General features: G+C 35.5%; 1 protein-coding gene across 7 annotated transcripts in view; it reads right to left on the bottom strand.

Annotated features, from left to right (window-relative positions):
- The window catches only part of LOC123318009 (protein alan shepard), a 56,003-nt gene that overhangs the window by 34,124 nt on the left and 1,264 nt on the right, over positions 1-20,615 (bottom strand). For 2 of the 7 annotated variants that reach the window (XM_044904660.1, XM_044904659.1), the window contains exon 2: positions 8,207-8,261. The exons of 1 other annotated variant lie outside the window; for it this stretch is intronic. Coding sequence is in view for 3 of the 6 variants with exons in the window: in XM_044904656.1 (XP_044760591.1) it covers positions 10,695-10,748 (54 nt within the window). In the remaining 3 variants the exon portion in view is untranslated. Of the gene's footprint in view, positions 1-4,969; positions 5,280-8,206; positions 8,262-10,694; positions 10,946-20,615 lie in introns of those variants that run through there. 4 more of the 7 variants (XM_044904656.1, XM_044904654.1, XM_044904655.1 and 1 more) reach the window with 4 other exon arrangements.

Raw genomic sequence — 20,615 nt, forward strand, 5'->3', positions numbered from 1 at the left:
TGACTCAGTATTCCATCAATAACTTTTACACGCCGAATTTGGATCTTTGAGATGGAAAAAACGGTCAGGCGGGTCAAAAAATGAATTCGATATCACTACCCCTCTAGCCGCTACTCAAAGATCCAAATTCGGCGTGTGAAAGTTATTGATGAAATACTGAGTCACTCTATATAATAATAATGCGATGAAAAAAAAATACACTCATGTAGGAAATTTAATTGCCTTTCCAACAAGGTGCTGCTCGACCCTTTTTCCCTATTCAAAAATGAGATCTGTTAGGGGTTGCGGCTAGAGGGGTAGTGATATCAAACTCATTTGAAAGCCCTTATTTGTCCCCCTTTCAACAAAATTTGACCTGTCTGAGCGTTTTTTCGTTATTCCATCCCAAAGCTCAAAATTCGGGGTGGAAAGTTATGGATGGCCCACCCTGTATATTGTACATATATTTTAACAGATTCCTTGTCATTTTTTCCCAATTCGGCTCGGTTGAAAAGATACAGTGTGGCTAAGCCTTTGAGGCCAGAGAATCACGAGAAATCACTGGGGAAGTACTTTTTTCAGTTGTACCTATAAATTGCGAATTTTCCCTCCTTATGTTTATCAGTTCATTTCAGTAGATGTATTCACTGAATAATGAGAAGTTTTGGAAGAAGGTATAACTGATCAAGATATCAGGGAGAAGTAATCATCCTATTCATCCTTCCAAGTCCTATGCGATTACATGAAATTTTAAGTATGGATCTGGCAGGTAGAAGTAGGAAGCACCCGCAGCAGGTGAATCATGAGCAGTCATCGTATACAATTGGTTCAGAAGAATGAAAAGATAAATAAACACAATTAAAGGAGTAAATAATTCTCATAATATTGAATGCAGGAATATCTGAATAATTTGGGGGTGTTTTTGAAAACTTGGGGTATGGTGAAACGAAGGTTAACGGTGCAGAAGAATTGATATACGGCATTAAAAAAACTGGTGAATTAGTTATTGTTCGTGCTATTATTGCTACTTTCATTTTACACCTTTTTCAAGACAGGATGGACTGCGCTTTCATGAAACTAAAGATGACGATTCTTATAAATATTTTGAACCAAACTTATATTTAGTAAAACTTATCTTGCTGCCAAGTTCAACTTTGTCTTTTCCATTTTATTCTCTTTGAACTTGCGAATGAGCGAAGATTCGAGAAAAACTCTTCTCTAAAATGTTAAGCATTAAAAAAAATCTGAAGGTTTTTCCTCTCTAGATTATGGAATATTCAGAAAATTGGACAATTCCACATTTCGTGGTATAATAAGTTCGGTTTTAACGTCAACCATGAACTTAACGTTTTATCTTTTATGCCTGATCAACCGAACTCGAATCATTGTTGTTCCTCATGAATATTCAAATAATCATATCCTCAGATTATTACTACCACAACGATGACTCACCACGATACGATAACCCAAAATTTCAAAGCAAATATACTTCGGGAAAATTTCCATTCCAAACCGCATAGCAATGCCATCGAAACTGATGACAGAATGAAGATATCACATCGATTTTAACAGTTTTCAATGAATCGCGATTTAGGACAACTTTTTTGTAGGTTTTATCGGGTATTCAAGTCGAGTTTAAAATTAAATTTCTTTGGAAAAACTAGAAAGCAGTACTGAATAAACCAAAGTAACAGATGAGAGTTTTTCTTCTTTGGTTTCTTCCTTCCCCAGAAACATTTTTCTATACCACAGAAAGACTCTGGGCCAGTAAGTGGCGTTTATAGTCCTTTTCTGGTGTGTTAGCTTCCTAGTTTCCTTTGATTCCAGAGTGAGATGGAACTCAGACTAGAGAAACCTTGCTGTTCTTGCTCATTTCATTGAGTTTTCTTCGGCACTATCAGCTTTGAGCCGATGACATAGAAGTAGGCTAGACTCTAAGAATGGATCACTTTGTCACATTCTTTCCAGGTTTATGACAACGCCTATGTCATCTTTCGATAGCAAGTATTTCTGCCTGCAAAACACTCGAACAGCCTAGCGATAGTGTACACTTGGTGCTTGCCCCTTACATATTCCAGCGCCAGCCCCTGTCGTGGTTTTTTGTATTAACTTTGACATTCTGGGTAGTGCATTTCTATTCCCATTCACCCCTTTTACAAAGCATCGTGTTAAATTTCTTCTCAATGCTTTTTTAATCGTAACATCACTAGGTAGGTTCGCTGATGAGATGTTCTTGTTTAGGGAGGACCAGGCTCTCTGACTTTTAATTCTCTCATTACCTGTGCCTTCCTCAGATGGGCAACCCTATATATCACTAGATGTAGAGCAGTGAGATTGTGATGACCTCAAGTCATCTAGTAGGACACGTTCTCATAGGTCCAGTGATGCATGCACAGGCAAGCTTTTGTACCTTGTCGAGTATTTTTCCCGTACTCTTCTGCTCTGCTGTAGCAAAAAAGACTACAGCCGATAGCTCATTCATTCATCGCATATTTTAGGGTTACAGCCCAAAGTAGCAGAGCACCTTGCAACTGCATCTCCTGCCAACATAGGATTAGTACATTTGTGGAAATATGAGTGTAACAGTTCTTTATTGTCTCTAACAAAGCGTCATCGACCTATGGTCCTTCAGCCTATGTGGAAATTCGAAATCCCAGATCCAGAATCGATGCTACTAATACAGCAGAGTTCAGTCCTCAGGCGAGGCCAAAAAGATATCTGGCCAATCCAATCTAACCTGGTAATTCACATTTCCCATCTAAAATGAATAGCGCTGCTTGACACAGCCTGTATAATTCCGGTCCTTTGTTTAAATCTAGCAGTCCGCATGATCTGTTAGTTTCACCTAGTTTACATGGACAGATTGGAAACATTCATCGGAAGAAGCTTTCAATAACGATTTCTAGTGGTGAATGGAGTCATTATGATGAATATTTCGTATTACCAATTATGCGGGGTACGAGAGAAGATAGGTTCATTGTTCGAGACCATCGTGATATTTTTGATACCCACATATACAAGGAAACAAGAAATGGATTATGACCAAGACCCTGATAGATCATTATTGATGCAAAGATAGAATATTGAAAAAAATTAGGTTATGAAAAATGTTGCACAATAGTGGATAAGATGCAAACGGGAGATGGTTGAACAGTTTTAACAGTTCAAAGTAAGAAAGGCCCTTTCTTTAACTCTATATCTCCATAAGATTTTCATTAATTACCAAAGATGAATATATTGATGAAAAATCCCCCCAGATAGAGTTCAAGGTTATCAGTTTTGCAATATTTCAAGAACACTGCCAACTCTCGGCGAGAGGGTTAAAACAGGTTACAGAATTTTGACAATCCATGTCAGATTGCGAGCCATAGGTTAACGTCAATTTGACACCAATCATAGGGCACAATAGGGCCCTATAATTTCCTATAACCGAACATTGACAGGACTGCCATTTTGCCCGAGGGTCACACAAAGTGTTGGTTAAGTTAATTTATTTGTGATTTCGAGATTTTTTTTTTATTTTCTTGGGAAATGTCGAACGCCGAGTATAATTTTTCTTTCAATACTGATTTAAAAGTGTGGTATGGTAGAAAACTGATTATTATTGATAAATTTGGAGGTGTATGATCATAATTGGTTATTGGTTGCCCCTCAACGTGACGTCAATCAGAAATGTTCTATAAGTTACTTTTCTCCTTTCTATTTTCCAGATCTATTTAAGCTTTTTGTTGAATTGCTTTTACTTCCTCATATTTTTCAACATATTCACTTTTTTGAGAGTTTTGTGACAATTTACTAGATGTGAGATTAATTTTGATTGAAATAATGATAGATGCAATCCCATTTGTGTTCCATCACAAAAAAATACTAATATGAAAGTATCATCGTGGAGACTAGGTCCAACATTTGGAAGGTAAATTAGTATTCTACAGATTTGAAACAAGAAATTCCTATGAAAAATAGAATGATCGAATAGTACAGTAAAATAGTAGAAAGGATTTAGTTCCTACAACAGATTCTCTCTTAATGAGTCAAAGTGACCTCATAAGACTATCTTAGGTTTTTCTTTTTGAGGAGATGTGAGCTTAACTTTTGGTGACAAAAAAGAGTGTGTGGTTTTACCTACCACCCACCAATTGTGGTAGATGGCATTCTGCGTTGAATGAAACTGAGTCAGCGTTTTTTGGACAACCCGTTTCCATCTAGGACCTCAAATTTGGGCCAATTTTCAGAGATATTGTAAAATCTGCGTTTCAGTCAGTTTTCCGAAAAAAATCCTCCATAGTTGTGTTCATGCGATGATAGTGATCTAAGTTGTAGAGCAGTGGAACAAGCGCGCATTTTTTGAAACAGCCTTGTAAATACTACAGGACCTTCAAGTTGACCGAAAAATATTCTCTTGGCTTCATTACAGGCAGATTCTAGTGATCTACAATCTTCACAGACGATTTTCGAAGTTTATAGGGAGATGTAACCGAAAAACCACAAAAACACCCTTTTTTGAGGCACATTTTAGGTCCCCAATGGTAAGGCTCACCTTCCCCCGAGGGTAAAACACCAGGATAATCTTACAGGATTGCTAATGGAGCCATTCTTACAATAAAACCCGAGATAAGACCACTTGTAGAAATTAATCCTCATAAATTTTTTGTCCTAATACGACTCGACTGAAAATCAAATCGATCTGACATGACATTGGTCGCACGTTACCAGATTCCAATTTGGATACCAACGTCTGCCACGTACATAGCTCCAAAAAAGATTAAAAATGTGCGAAATGAAAAAAAGAGCGCACCACTGCATTTGAATAAAAAAGCTGCGACTGAAGAAACAAATCGATGCAGCCTTGGAGACTTCTCACTGTTGTACATCCTCAAGTGTGTACCACCAAGGAAGCCTCACAATAAAGCGACCAAACGAGTCCAGGGGTTTCCCAGACCTCCGGAAAAACAACGAAATGCAAAACATCACGAAACGTAATCAACGTTACCTTGAACGGCGACGACAGCTCTCAGTACCAACAAAACAAGCAACACATCACGAAAAGTGTCAATCCGTATCTGTATCGTGAACCGGAAACGTCGGATAACTTAATCGGATACGTATCTTTCGTATTTCAATAAGGCACTTCACCGATCACAGCAGAACAAGAATGTGAGCGTACGCACAGGAAGTCTACCGGCGACCTTCACCGGAAACGACGACAAGCTGGCAAAGATGCAGAAAGCAAAGATCACATCAGCATTCCCTGACATGTCTGGCACAGCAGGAAAGTCAGAAAGCCACTGTATGGGGAGATGGGGATCGCTTCGTGGCGTGGCAAACACGCCCGACAGGGTAGGGAGACTGCCGCGCATGGGAATGCTGCAATTGGCGATCTGAAAGCGACGAAATGTCATAATGGGGCGGATGCGCTTTCGCGTGTATGCAATTAGAGGCTTAGGCCGTCCGCACACCGGTCTAGTGCACATGGGGAAATTCAGTCTGAATAGCGGTGAGGCTGACTGGTCGTGGAGGCGGGTTTTCTAATCTGCGGATATACCAGTGATCTTGTAATAAGGGTTCTATGCAAGGTCTGACCTCAACCCACGAGTGGCATATTCGCGAAGGGTAAAGTTTTCTCTCAAGTGTTAAAGATAGAGAGTATAACCTTAGTCCCCAAAAACCACACCAAATACCTTGGTGTAGTTTTTGACCAAAAGCTCTCTTGGAGCTCACATCTCCAAACGGTGATCAGTATGTGTCAGAGAACTGTTTTCCACGTGCCAGAGGATGGTCGGAGTTGAATCCGACTAGATCTATAAATCCAATCGTTTTCGTTTGGTGTCAGAGAGCTGAATCACAGACAGGGCAAATAGCCCTTGACTGATTGGAGATTAGTTCATCCATGCAAGTCATCTTACAGACCAAAATCGTATTGAAAGTGTCTGGCCTGCAATGTCACAGCAATTACATCGCTTAACTGACCCGCCGCTGACACTACCACAGCTCGCCAATGCTTTGACATTCATGAAACTTTCATCGATAATCTCATTGACACAATGATAAATATAGCAAGAGCACTACAAGAGCTACTGGAGGTCCCTGCCGATATTAAACCTAGATTTCTAGGAAGCCTGCAGACTCCACAACATAAAATCTTTATTTTGTTCATTTCTCTACTGTTGTCGCTCTGAAGCAGCCTTGCTTACTGCTGCCATTTCTGGCAGGTTGAGCCTATGTAGAAACGTACCTCAATACATCAGTTAATATACAAAAAAAATTATTTTCCTTTATACAAGGTGAGTCTTTGACTCGTACAAATATTTTAACAGTAGATTCTTAAGGTCATAAGAAACACTTTTTTCTTGTACCACTTTTTCCGGTTTGGCCCTGATAAAAAAATATAGCCATTTCAAGTTTTCATAATAACTACCTAAATCTGTGCTACTACACATCTGTGGTTCTCTTAAACAGAGTTGTATTCAGCCAAAATACCCAATTTCTCAAGTTTCACAGATACTTTTGAATTTTTGAACATCAAATAACTCGAGAACGGCGCATTATACGAGAAAATATGAAGAATACTTTTATTTTACAAAACGTTCGAATATTCATTAGATAGCACCCAACTTAGTTTCAAGAGTTGGGATCTTTGAATTTTTGGTATCTTTATGGTCATAATGAGAAAACTGCAAGACGTGGTTGATATATTGTGTTTGAAAAAGCGTCATTAAATAAATGAAAAACTATATTCCCAAATTCATATCATTCGATGAAAACGTTTGTGAGATAGAACTAAAAATAACATTATTTTATGGTTTTTCAACAGCCTGTATCTTTTAAACTGAGCCGATTGGGAAAAATGGCATAGAAAAAATGTGTTTCTTTTGACCTCAAGAATCTACCGTTAAATTTGTACGAGTCAAAACTCACCCTGTATATTATTACATATAATCCACTTCAATTTTTGAGCAGTATGTTTGTATAGTAGCCATCGAGTTTTTTCCTCACTTTATTTTATTATATTGAAACGTTGTCATGTAATGGGAAATTCAGAGATCAAATTTCTTTCAAATCCATGTTTTTGTCCTTCTGGCATTTATAAATCTTCTGGGAAGTAATCAGCTCATTACATCTCATTATATCTGCCAGTTATCATTTCACAATCTAAAGGTGCCACTATTCACTATTGTGCACCGATCATTAATTTGAAAAAGAATGACATGCTTTTCATTAGGGTAGGATTATTATTTAACCTACACGTGTTCCACTATCTTAATCGCATCTCCAGGTATACTGATATATCTTGAGTAATCCTTCGATCAATTGAAGATGGTTCTAGATAATTCTAGCCAAGATATAGTGTATTTAATTGGCTGTAGAGATGGGTAATTTTTCTTGTGTGGACACGGCAACTCGATAGAATAGAGATGGCACAATTGCTCGGCGTAGCACAGTATTACACATCTCTAATGGGCCCGTTCAGAAACATGAATGAGGTGCATTTGAGCTCCAAGGCCGACTTGTACTCGTCAACTTTCAGAGATCTAGTAGCACAAACACTATGCGTCAGGATAGATTGATGGCAAAGATTGAATGAAACGAAGTTCCAAACCTGCCTAGACTAGAGTAAAGCTCAGTCAAGGGTAGACTCCGGCTCCAGTAGCGTTTATATTTTGCCTGTAAACCAGCGGGGCCCCTGTACATGGATATCCTCGTGTCTGGACTAGTAATGCCTGCTCATGTTGGTCTTTGCAACGATCAGGTCAGCTTTCATGCCCAGCACCTCACTGCCATATATCTCTGACAGGAGCTGGCTAGTCATAAAAATTAGCCTATCTGGATCCTACAGGGTCTAGACTATAGAAGTTTGTGAGTTGCTAACCTTGCCAATCTTTGAAATTTAATTTTGGTTTGGGTTTGTTAACGATAAGTAGAAAACTACCAAACAACGCAGCAATAAGCTGCGTCTAGCTCAGTTTATTGAAAATGGGTCACTTATCCTGTGTTATCTATGTCTTTTACAATGATGATAGTGTTAAACTATTTATTTGTTTTTTATTGTGCTTTTGAGCGTTTTTGTAACGCACCATGTATTAGGTGGAAGATTTCTTCAGTACATTATTGATAGAAAATGATCAGTACTGTAACACCCAGAATTGTAGACCTTCAGTTTTTCTAACAACTTCGGCACTTGCATCGGAAGTATATTTCATTCTATTGAAATCATGGTAGACAAAATTACCTAACTGAGATCTTCCTTTTCTTTGTACACCTTCAGAGATCTGACCATGTCTTACCTGAAACAAAACAAAAATTATGTATTTTTTAAATTCCACATATTGTTGAAAAAAATATAAGGGAAATAAACCTTCTTAATTGAATATTATTAGATCATTGAATGTATTTTCAAATTCCTCCTTCATTTCATATTTCGTAAAGAATTCTCTACAGCTATTCTGAGTCGTTTAAGAGTTGTTCACTGTTTTTTTTTTTTTGAGGAAAATGACAAATGAATGGAAGAAACTGTTTAATTCTCAAGGGCGATATTTTTTATGGAGTTTGCTATCAGAAAGACATTCAATGTTATTTTATAGGTAAAATTAGGTTAAGATGTTACGATTTTTGCTTTGAATCATAGACGCGTGGTATTAGATTATGATTAAGCTTCTACTTGAGTTCAGGTCAGGAAATGGATATGTGACTGTTTCCATTATGAAAATTATGAATATTACGTATGGTCTTGTGGTATAATTTTCTCTTCATCCTTTGCGTTAAGACATTCTGTAAATCTAACCAGTTCTTAGTTCTTAGACTGGTCGGCTTAAATACTGCAACTGATATCCAGATACATCAATTCTGAAATTTAACTAATTCCATTACTGGGTGTTCCTCGAGAAGAATTTCGTTAAATGGATTTAGTTCATGTTGCTCCAACTTTTAAGTGGCCTTCGATAGGGATTCCCTTATAATTCAGTGAACATTGAGGGTTTCTTCCATGGAATGAATTTTGGTTTCTATTTTTGGAATTTCTCGGCTTATAGAAGCGGAATCAGAAATAAGTGAGAATAATATAACAGCAAGATTATGTTCTCCGTAGACAGAAAGTTCTAATCTAAAAGTATCATCCTAAAAGGAATGCAGCACCATGATTATAGTGTGTAATTCTGAAAACTAATTCCACCGATGAAAAGAGTAGTTGCTATGGTTTCAAACTTATTGGTCCTCATCAAAGTGATACACACATCTCTGACCTCGATGGAAATGTGTTATATGAAAATTTGTTTTGGTAGAAATAATCTGAAAAAAGCAACTGCTAAATTCTGTTTAGGGTAACCCTGTACACATATTCAAGCAGCCCTTTACAGGGTGTTTTCAAAGGTTATTTTTTGACAGAGGGTAGAACTCATCAAAATGAGTCGTTTAACCAAAACTTGCCTGTATAAAATATCCAAGATGGCTGAGATATAACCCCTAGAAGTTCTACAAAATTTCATTGAATTTCAAGTACAGGACTGTGGAAGGTGACACCGGCATCGCATAAACGAAACAAAACATAAACATATGGCTTGACAATGAATGGTTCAGTACCAAGTTCATCGGAGTAGATGCATCTGGTCACTTTTGAGAGAATCATAATTGTTGTATCGTGCAATTTAGGGTGAAAAAAAAATGTAAGAAATTGAGGCAGTTTCTTGAACGTGCTTATGTTGAAAAGTGCTATGATGTTTCCCCATTTTTACGATTGTTGGAATGTTCGAACAAGAAGATTGTGATGCCCATTGTGCAAAAATTCGTGAATGATTTAGACGAATTTTATTGGTGAGATTTTGAAGTATTATTCTATTTTTTACACTTGTGTCCTGAGTCTCTTCAGTCAGTGGTATCGAAATGAGCCAATTCATAAAATCGTGTAAGTTACTAAAAAATAATGACAACAATTCAGCAGTCCTAAGTTTCCATTTTCATCACCACGTGAATATCGAACGAGCCAATATCATCATCAGCATATAAGTTTTTCCCACTGCTTTGGGATAATTCTGCTTACTATGGTCTATGGTCGTATTAGCATCATTTTCAATTTTTTTTCAACTTTTGAAAAGTTTTGTATAGGTGACTTTTGGTGAACCGCTTCATTTTGACCAGTTCTACCTTCTGTTGAAAAAAAAAACTTTATTTTTAAATAAATTGGGAATTGCTCGTTTCAGATGTTTGTCATAATCGTTGTGGGATGAAGGATATTGAACCAGCAGTTTTTAAATCAATCGTTTTAGACCACGAATGTACAATGTACCCCAAATTGCTTGATTTTGGCTGAGGACCATTTTTTGTGTTTGAGCAGAACGCAAACATACGCCCCTCTATGTTTGCGGTATGTTCAGCAATATTGAAAATTTTATTAAAGCGCAAAACGTAAATTTTCTCTCCAACATCCACAGCGTATTTCAAACTGGATTGTATCGAACTATACGGACGGAAATTTCGCGGACAACATGAATCTATCAGCTCGAATCATTTATTTTTAAATATAGTAAAACCATGATGAGTCAGCGCCAAATAAACAAAACAAACGTCAATAAGCAGCAGCCAAGGAGGATCAGCTGACACGGAACAGCTGGCAAAACCGGCCCTACGCGTTCCGTAGGCCGGGTTATATTATGCAACCTTGCAAATGTAAACATAAGGACTAACCTAACCTCTGACAACTTGGGAATTGTCGCCATTCCACCTACCGTGTTTTTATAGTTGATCTTATTAATTTTAGTCGAGGTAACGTCCGTTGCCATCCTACTTCATTTTTATATCACAGATTCGTTTACTTCGGGCAAGGCATATAAGCAGGGGTGTGTCCCTCACTCATCGTCATAGAAAGGAGCGAACTTAACGGGCGTACCGTTGAAATTCACAAAGATTCGTCGATTATTCAGGGAGTATCACAGGATTTATGGAGGTGAACAGAACAACCGACGTTTTACGGGATAACCTTTCGGCACTCCCCTCGCACCATCTTGGATGATAAAACCGAAAACGCGTATCGTTCCGAATCGTCCCGAGAAGAAGCGGAAACCAAAGCTGCACCATTGCCAATGTTACATCAATTGCTTGGGAAATCGCTTTTCCGCTTGGCGATAGTGAACGTAACGCGTGAGGAGAAACGCGTGGAAATTACGCTGTTGATTAATTTATTTTTATAATACACCGTCGTCTATTTTTGGCGATTTACGATCCAGCTAATGGCATCGTTTGAATTTTCCATACTAGGGAAAATATACAGGGTCTCCTACCGGGAGTGGCCATTTGGGGGTCACGAAGACATATATACACAGGGTGTCTGTAAAAAAATGCAAAGGACTTAGGGAGATGATTCATCGATGAAAATAAGCAGGGGTAGTTCCTATAATTTTTTTTCGAAATCGACCTCCCTTCCAAGATACAGCCTTTGGAAGGCGATGACGAGTTGACAGTTTTTAATTTTATTTTACGGGTTCTAAAGAACACTGAGTCATAAAACTATTCATAATATGAAGCACTAAGTAGATGTTACGCCCACAATATTTTATATCTCATAACTTTATTATTAGGGGTTGAAAATAACAACCCCTCATGACTTTTCCTTCAAAAATTGTTTTCGTGGGATGAATTTTCGAAAAATAAAATTCTCTTATGGTTTCCTATTCAATTCTGGAGAAAAAAGTCTCCTGAAAAATTTCGATACAGTCGATACTTTTCTCGGAATAAATAAAAACTCACAAGCAGTAGGTATTTTTTCGAAATCAACCGCCCTTCCAAGATACAGCCTTTGGAAGGCGAAGACGAGTTGACAGTTTTAAATCTTTTTTACGGGTTCTAAAAATCACTGATTCATAAAACTATACATAATATTAAAGCACTAAGTAGATGTTATTCACACAATTTTTTTAGATCTCATAACTTTGTTATTAGGGGTTGAAAATAACAACCCCTTATGATTTTCCTTGAAAAATTGTTTTCGTGGGATAGATTTTCGAAAAATAAAATTCTCCTATGGTTTCCCATTCAATTCTGGAGAAAAAAAGTCTCTTACAAAATTTCGATACAGTCGATACTTTTCTAGGAATAAATAAAAACTTACAAGCAGTTCCGACATTTCATCGTATAATTTTGCAAGAGACTTTTTTTCTCCAGAACTTAACGGGAAACCATAAAATAATTTTATTTTTCGAAAATCTAACCCACGAAAACAATTTTCGAAGGAAAATCATAGAGGGTTGTTATTTTCAACCTCTAATGATAAAGTTATAAAATCTAAAAAAATTGTGCTTCATATTATGTATAGTTTTATGACTCAGTGTTTTTTGGAACCTGTAAAAAAAATTAAAAACTGTCAACTTGTCATCGCCTTCCAAAGGCTGTATCTCGGAAGGGAGGTCGATTTCGAAAAAAAATTATGGGAACTACCCCTGCCTATTTTCATAGAGGTATCATCTCCCTAAGTCCTTCGCATTTGTTAACAGACACCCTGTAGAGTATCGCACAAAATTCTTCAGGGTTTACAATTTTTTTTTAAAAGTCAGGTCAATTTTTATTTCAAACCACGCAACTTTTCATGTAGTTTGTGAGGAGTCTTTATGACAGGTGTAAAATGGCAACTCTATCTCTTTGTTCCAGAAAGCGATATACCTAACCCCATCAACCTCTTTGTGTCAAAAATGAAAGGACCTTTTGTTGCTGAGGACGATTTGGTCATTGCTAGGAGTTATTACCAACCATTTTTTAATGATAGGGTTGAAACGGTTAAGCCTATTGAATGCAAATTTCGACTACTTTTATGTATACCTACTTTGAGGTCAATAACATACACTTTAGGAGTGATTGGCGTTTTTGAACAATTACAAAGATAAATGAATCTGCTTTTCTTTCATTTTTCATTTATTCAATCATTACCCTCAGAAAAATGCATGTTTTCGGTAACATCCTTCTTAGAGGGTGCGTAACTAACTCCTCAATCAAGTATTACCCCCAGGGTACTCAATGATCATACATAAAATGTAAAAGGTAATTTAAGATAACAATTGACCGGAATTTTTTTACAAAATAATGAAAGCCGAGGATAACAATTTCGTTACTTTTTACCCCCTCTGTATAATAACAAATAACAATTTTCAAGGCAAGCAAATTCACTGAAAAAAAAATAATAATTTATTTAGTTTAGTTTATTTAGTTCGATAAAGGTACTATATTAAAAGATTTTCGGATAAATAAAATTATAGTATTGTGAGGTGAGCTTTTGCTAACAAAATTACCTAAATCAAACAATTAATAATTATGTTATCCCTCTAGAGCATTTGCATAAATCCTTGTCTAAAAAAATATTTGAAATTTTTATTTTCAACTTGTCTTTTTTTCAACAATAAAAGCTGGTTTCCACTTTTTTTTTATACAGGGCGAGTTTTTGAAGATTTCCGAGGTAAAAAAACACTTTTTCCCTTAAAATTTTTTTTACAATTCGGCTAGGTTGAAAAAATTCCCAGTGCTGAAAATCCATCTAAAAAAATTTCATTGATGTGATGAATCTTCTTCGAATACAAAATTCCACCCAAATCTTCCAGTATCTTCATTTTGACCATGACATACCAGTACTCAAATCTTAAAAGCTAGTTGAACTACTGTAAAATATAGTAGGATAGTAAAATATTAAAAAAAAAATGTTCTAAGCATATTTTCGGCATACATATCATCTAACACTATCATCTTTATTTTGCACATTTCGAGGAAAAAAAACCTTGGTCATTTTCGGTCATGATCACAAACGCTATTTTTTTTCCTCTTTTAGTGAACAGTAAGAGGATAATAAAATGACACTCTTTAGCCTTTGTTCTTTTTTATTTATAGTTTTGCGATTTTCTTTATTCATCAAGGCTCATGATCACAAGCGGTTGTAAATAAACTGAAAATAAGTTACTGCCTGTGTAACATGGCTTTGTGAACTTTTTTAATTTCATATTTTATGATTTTTTTCATTCATTTATGGTAAAATATCCTGATCATTTTCGGTTATGATCTTTAACAAGTGTTGGTGAATTATAATAATTCTACTATTATTTTATTTTTTCCTCATTCAATATTAAGAAAACAAATTTATGAAAGCATTTTTTTATTTATATTTTTGTGATTTTCTCCATTCATCAGAGATCATCATCACAAACGGTTGTGGATAAACTAAAAATAAGTTTTTTCTCCTTTCAATGGACAATAACAGAATTATAAGAGGACACTTTTTAGGTGTTACAGCCTGTGTAAAACATAGTTTTGTATAATTTTTTATTTCATGATTTTCTTCATTAGTCTATGGTAAAATATCCTGATCATTTTCGGTTATATCATTAACAAGTGTTGGTAAATTATAATAATTCTACTATTAATTTATTTTTTCCTCATTCAACATTAAGAAAACAAATTTATGGAAGCATTTTTTTATTTATATTTTTGTGATTTTCTTCATTCATCAGAGATCATCATCACAAACGGTTGTGGATAAACTAAAAATAAGTTTTTTCTCCTTTCAATGAACAATAACAGAGTTATAAGAGGACACTTTTTAGGTGTTACAGCCTGTGTAACATAGCTTTGTATAATTTTTAAATTTTTTATTTAATGATTTTCTTCATTAATCTATGGTGAAATATCCTGATCATTTTCGGTTATGATCATTAACGAGTGTAAGTAAATTATAATAATTTTCATAATGAGCTGTCACCCTTGGAAAATCTTTCAGAATAACTAACTAAATCTGTGACACTATACATCTGTGGATCTTTTAAAACAGAGTTGTATTCAGCCAAAGTACCCAATTTTTCAAATTTTACTGATACTTATTTTTGTACATCAAAATTACTCGAAAATGGGGCATTAGAGGGGAAAATATGAGAAATACTTTTATTTTACAAAAGGTAATATTCCTTAGATAGCGTCAAACTCAGTTTCAAGAGTTGGGTTCTTTAAATTTGTGGCATTTCATGGTTCGTAATGGTCATAATGAGAAAACTGGAAGACGTGGGTGACATCTTGTGTTCGAACAGATTCATCAAATAAATGAACAACTATATTCCGAAATTCATTTCATTCGATAAAACCGTTTGTGAGAGAGAACTAAAAATAATATTTTTTATGGTTTTTCAACAGCCTGTATTTTTTAAACCGAGCCTATTCGGAAAAAATGGTAAAGGAAGAAAGTGTTTCTTTTGACCTCAAGAATCTTCTGTTAAAATATTCGTACGAGTCAAAGACTCACACTCAAGATTTTACTATTTTTTTTTTTTTCATATTATTGCCTAGGTGCTACAGCCTACCTAACATGGTTATGTGCATCATTTTCAATATTTAACTCCACGATTTCTTCGTTAACGAATGAAATATTCGTAATTGAAATAATTATGTGCGAATCTCATTCTATTTTTAACCTGAAAATTCGTCGAAAATCCGACAACGCCGATTCGTTCTTCGGCAGAGGGATGCTAGAATCCTACGCAAATACGACTGTCTGTCTGGTTTCGATTTGGGCGGTCGGCGCTCTCGGGGCATCCGACGGGGTCAAAGACCCGCCGTTTCACCCCATCTCAGCTATTTCCTTCCGGGATCTAGTCTAGGATCAGATGGCGCATGAGTACCAAAAATTATTGAGACAGAATCCTTGGTTCAACCATGGTTTAGTCTAGGAACTTTATTCCCAAAAACAATCGAGCATTAAAGAAATGTACCTAACAACTCATACAGAAAAAATAGATGAAAATTGGTACAGGGTGGTTGGGGAATTTCGATGGTCACAGCTGGCCTCTCGAGCGAAAAAAGTAGTACTCTTGACGTCTGTTTTTAAATAATAATCAGGAAGCAGATAATAGATATTTGATTCGAATTAAAGTTACAGGTTTTTGGAAAATTACTGTTTCGAATATTTCACTATAAGTATAAGTTTCTGTTTGGGATATTAAAAAAAAAAACCCGAAGTCTTTTTTTTTTTCAAGTAGTTTGTTATTTTTGTGTTACTTTCATCTAACCAAAGATATAAGTTTCCATTGAAGAGTTCTGCAGGAAAGTGTGTTTTTTTTAACGGCACGCCCTTGCATTTTTCAACATAGATTTCAACCTCCTAGACTCGTCGAATATCGTCCCGTTACCGGGTTTTCGAAAATGTCATTTGTTTCGAAATAAGTTTTTCCTCTTGAGGTTGAAAAATATTTTTTTTCGTGGTCGAAAAATTGTTCTCCCCGAGACAAAACATTCTTGGACCACGAGAAAAATCACTGTTCCACCGCGAAACAAATTATTTTGAAGGCAGGAAAACAGTAGTTTTCGAACATGACAAAAAATTATTTTCGACCGTAAAAAAAAACATTTTTTAAGTCAGGAAAAAAATATTTTGTAACTCTGAAGAAGAATAATTATGAACTCCAACAAAAAATAAATAATAAATTCTCCACTCCGGAAAATTTTGCTGAAGCCAGGGAAAAAATATTTTCCGACCCCGACAAAAAATAAATTTCAACGTAGAGACAAAACATTTTCGAACCACGAGAAAAATCACTTTTCCACCGCGAAACAAATTATTTTGAAGGCAGGAAAACAGTAGTTTTCAAACATGACAAAAAAATATTTTCGACCGTAAAAAAAACATTTTTTAAGTCAGGGAAAAAATATTTTGTAACTCTGAAGAAGAATAATTATCAACTCCAACAAAAAATAAATAATAAATTCTCCACTCCGGAAAATTTTGCTGAAGCCAGGGAAAAAATATTTTCCGACCCCGAAAAAAAATAATTTTCGACGTAGAGACAAAACATTTTCGAACCACGAGAAAAATCACTTTTTCACCGCGAAACAAATTATTTTGAAGGCAGAAAAACAGTAGTTTTCGAACATGACAAAAAATTATTTTCGACCGTAAAAAAAAACATTTTTTAAGTCAGGGAAAAATATTTTGTAACTCTGAAGAAGAATAATTATCAACTCCAACAAAAAATAAATAATAAATTCTCCACTCCGGAAAATTTTGCTGAAGCCAGGGAAAAAATATTTTCCGACCCCGACAAAAAATAATTTTCGACGTAGAGACAAAACATTTTCGAACCACGAGAAAAATGACTTTCCCACAGCGAAACAAATTATTTTGAAGGCAGGAAAACAGTAGTTTTCGAACATGACAAAAAATTATTTTCGACCGTAAAAAAAAAACATTTTTTGTCAGGGAAAAAATATTTTGTAACTCTGAAGAAGAATAATTATCAACTCCAACAAAAAATAAATAATAAATTCTCCACTCCGGAAAATTTTGCTGAAGCCAGGGAAAAAATGTTTTCCGACCCCGACAAAAAATAATTTTCGACGTAGAGACAAAACATTTTCGAACCACGAGACAAATCACTTTTCTATCGCGAAATAATATTTCTGAAGTCAGGAAAAAATATTTTTTAATCCCGAAATTAAATATTTTTTCGGGGGTCCAAAATTATTTTTTTTGCTTGAAAATAGGTATTTTCGAGGTCGAAAACTGATTTCTCTAGTGATGCAAAAATGTGTTGACTCGGCGTAGAAAATTATTTTTTCTAATTTTGACATATAAAGTGACACTTCTTAAAACGAATTGACGTTTTGAAACGTTTTACTTTTCGCAACCAGTTACGAGAAAAAAAACGATACTTGCTTGTAACTTGTAAAAAGTTGAATAATTTCCGTCACTAGACGATTTTAAAGATGTTTTTGGTACTTTAAATTTGAATTCATAGCAACATCCTATTTAAAATTAGAAAAAATATTGTGTGAAACACTATTTTTCGTATTTCGCGTTCTTTTGCGAGTTGCGCAGAAAAAATTACGAAAAATGATGCTTTTCCCAACTGGTTGCACAAATAACTATTTTGTGATCGAAAACAAATTTGTTCGTTTCCTGAAACTTTTTACGGTTTTCACTCCCAATCTCTGGAACAAAATCAATTAAAAAATTGAGGTTGGGAGTGAAAACACTAAAAAGTTTCAGGAAATGCAGTATCCTCCCAGAATGAATTTCAATCGATATATAATTTTTTCGTGGGCGAAAAATATAGGGTGTGTCGTGAGTCTTTGACCCATACAAATATTTCGAGAGTAGATTCTTGGGGCCACAAACCTGTATACAGGATAAGTCTTTGACTCGTACAAATATTTTAACAGTAGATTTTTGAGGCCAAAAGAAACATTTTTTCCGATTCGGCCCTGATAAAAAGATATAGCCATTTTAAGTTTTCATAATAAGCTGTGCCACCCCTAGAAAAACAAAATTACCCTCAGAATATCTCGCTAATTCTGTGATACTACACATCTGTGGATCTTTTAAAAAGAAATGCATTCGATCAAAGTACCCAATTTTTCAAATTTCACAAATCCTTTTTAATTTTTGAACATCAAATTACTCGAAAACGGCGCATTATACGAGAAAATATGAAGAATAACTTTATTCTACAAAACGACCAAATTTAGGTTAGTTTCAAATGTTGGGTTCTTTGAATTTTCGATATTTTCATGATACGTAATGGTCATAATGAGAACTGGAAGACGTGGGTGGTATCTTGTGTTCTAAAAAGATTCATCAAATAAATGAAAACCTATAATCCGAAATTCATTCCATTCGATAAAACCATTTGTGAGATAGAACTAAAAATATTATGGCTTTTCAACAGCCTCTATCTCTTAAACACAGCCGATTCGGAAAGAATGCTAAAGGAAACAAGCATTTCCTTTGACTTCCTACTGTAAAAATACAAGTACGAGTCAAAGACTCACTCTGTATTTGTTTTTCGGAACAAAAATTATTTTTTCTCAGGGTTGAAAAGTATTTTCTTGGGAGCGACAACTGAAACTTACTTTCTGATCTCTTCTTTATTCCATAAGTCGACGTTTCGGCTGGTGGAACTTCCTCAGGATTCTAAAAAATGTGAAGGGTCATCTTACACATACAGAAATGAGAAAAAACATACTGAAATACAGAATCATAGGGGTTGTATTCCGGTATGATTTTTGTCATTTAAATACGTGTGATGTTCAAACATTTTCCCACACCCCTCAACATCAATTCCACAATACAGTATTTTCGCAATTAAATGAACTCTGTATTATCATTGAGTATTACCTCACCTAGAAATAATAAACGGAGACAGACCATATTGTGCACTTTTTTCGGGTAACACCTTTAGAACATTTCCAATTCAACTGGGCAAAGAGGGTGGCACTTGAAACCCCTAAAAGCCGCATATGAGTCAACACGATCTATCATGGGGGTGGCAAAATTCGACTTAGGACTCGTGCACACCAATTACTGTATTCACTAACAGATAAGCTACTCAGGATGTGTCTCTCATCTACAGACATTGGTAGAAATGAAAATCTATTAATAGTCTCACCTCGACGGAAGTGGATGTTGAAAAACCATATCTGTTTTTACCCTACAGAAAGGGGGAGACTTTAAGATGTTTTCAGGGGGTCGTGATAAATCGATGGTGATTTTCCATTTCCAAACACCTGGGCACGAGACACCGTGAATTTAATCTGAGCCCCCTATTTCTTAAAATAATCTTGAACCCCAAACAGATGGTATGTTCCACATAGATCATTCATCACTCCCAACATTCACACAAAAAAGCATGAAGTTTCACTTACTGCTTACATTTTTTCTGTTGGTAAATGAAAATGTCGAGGAAAACGTATTCTCGAGATACATATTTGCGATCAATGCTTTGCTGCATTCATTATACATATGATGCAATTTATGCATCTTGAAATAGTAAGTTGTCGAGGTCGTCTTTTTCGAAAAATAGTTCTCCCCTGTTTTGATTATAGATATATAAAACTTTTTTAATTTCTCGTAAAAAAAACCTTCGCACCCTGTCACTCCTAAACTAGCTACATTTGAGAAGGGCAATTTCAGTTTAATCGTCATATTCGGGGATTCCTCTTCCGTTTCGAATCACCCAGTATGAAACGATATGGTGTAGATCTCCACCATCTCGCAATTTCATCTTTCTGGGCTGAGGTCGAGTTGTAAAAGTAATCCATCAAGAACAGAGCTTCCGAACTTTTATTTAGTTGTGTGAAATAGTGTCAATTGCTTTCACACCAATCTCTTAAGGTGTTTCCAACTGTAATGTGCCCCCTTTTATCATTTTTCGAGAATATGCATTGATTCTTTTTCAGCAACTGCTTAGAAGCTGCAGCAATCATTGAAGGGAAATCGAATTTCCTTTAAAAACAAGTTTCAGATAAAATTTCCCGGATAGAAAAAATATCATTGTCTTCTAGATAGGCTCGTGATTTAAGAACCCATTTTGTAAAAGTCGTTTTAAGTTCAAGTATCCACCACATCAATTCAATCAATTTCCACTGCCTTTTTTTTTAACTTTCATCTACACTGAATACTACTGTTGAGTAAGTTTTCTTAAGAATAATAGAGGAAAGTTGAAACAAAACTGAAAGAGGACGGTAGAAAATTATATGGTAACTTCTAAAATCGAAAAATCCATCCAGAATTTTCCTGAATTTCCAAGCAAATATCGAAAGTAACCCTTCCAATTTTCAGCTCGAATCCACTCATAACGAAGGTGGGAAGTTGAGAAATAAAACACAATACTAATAGTACATATTTCCGAAAG

This window comes from Coccinella septempunctata, chromosome 7, assembly GCF_907165205.1.
Source record: "Coccinella septempunctata chromosome 7, icCocSept1.1, whole genome shotgun sequence".
Classification (NCBI taxonomy): domain Eukaryota; kingdom Metazoa; phylum Arthropoda; class Insecta; order Coleoptera; family Coccinellidae; genus Coccinella; species Coccinella septempunctata.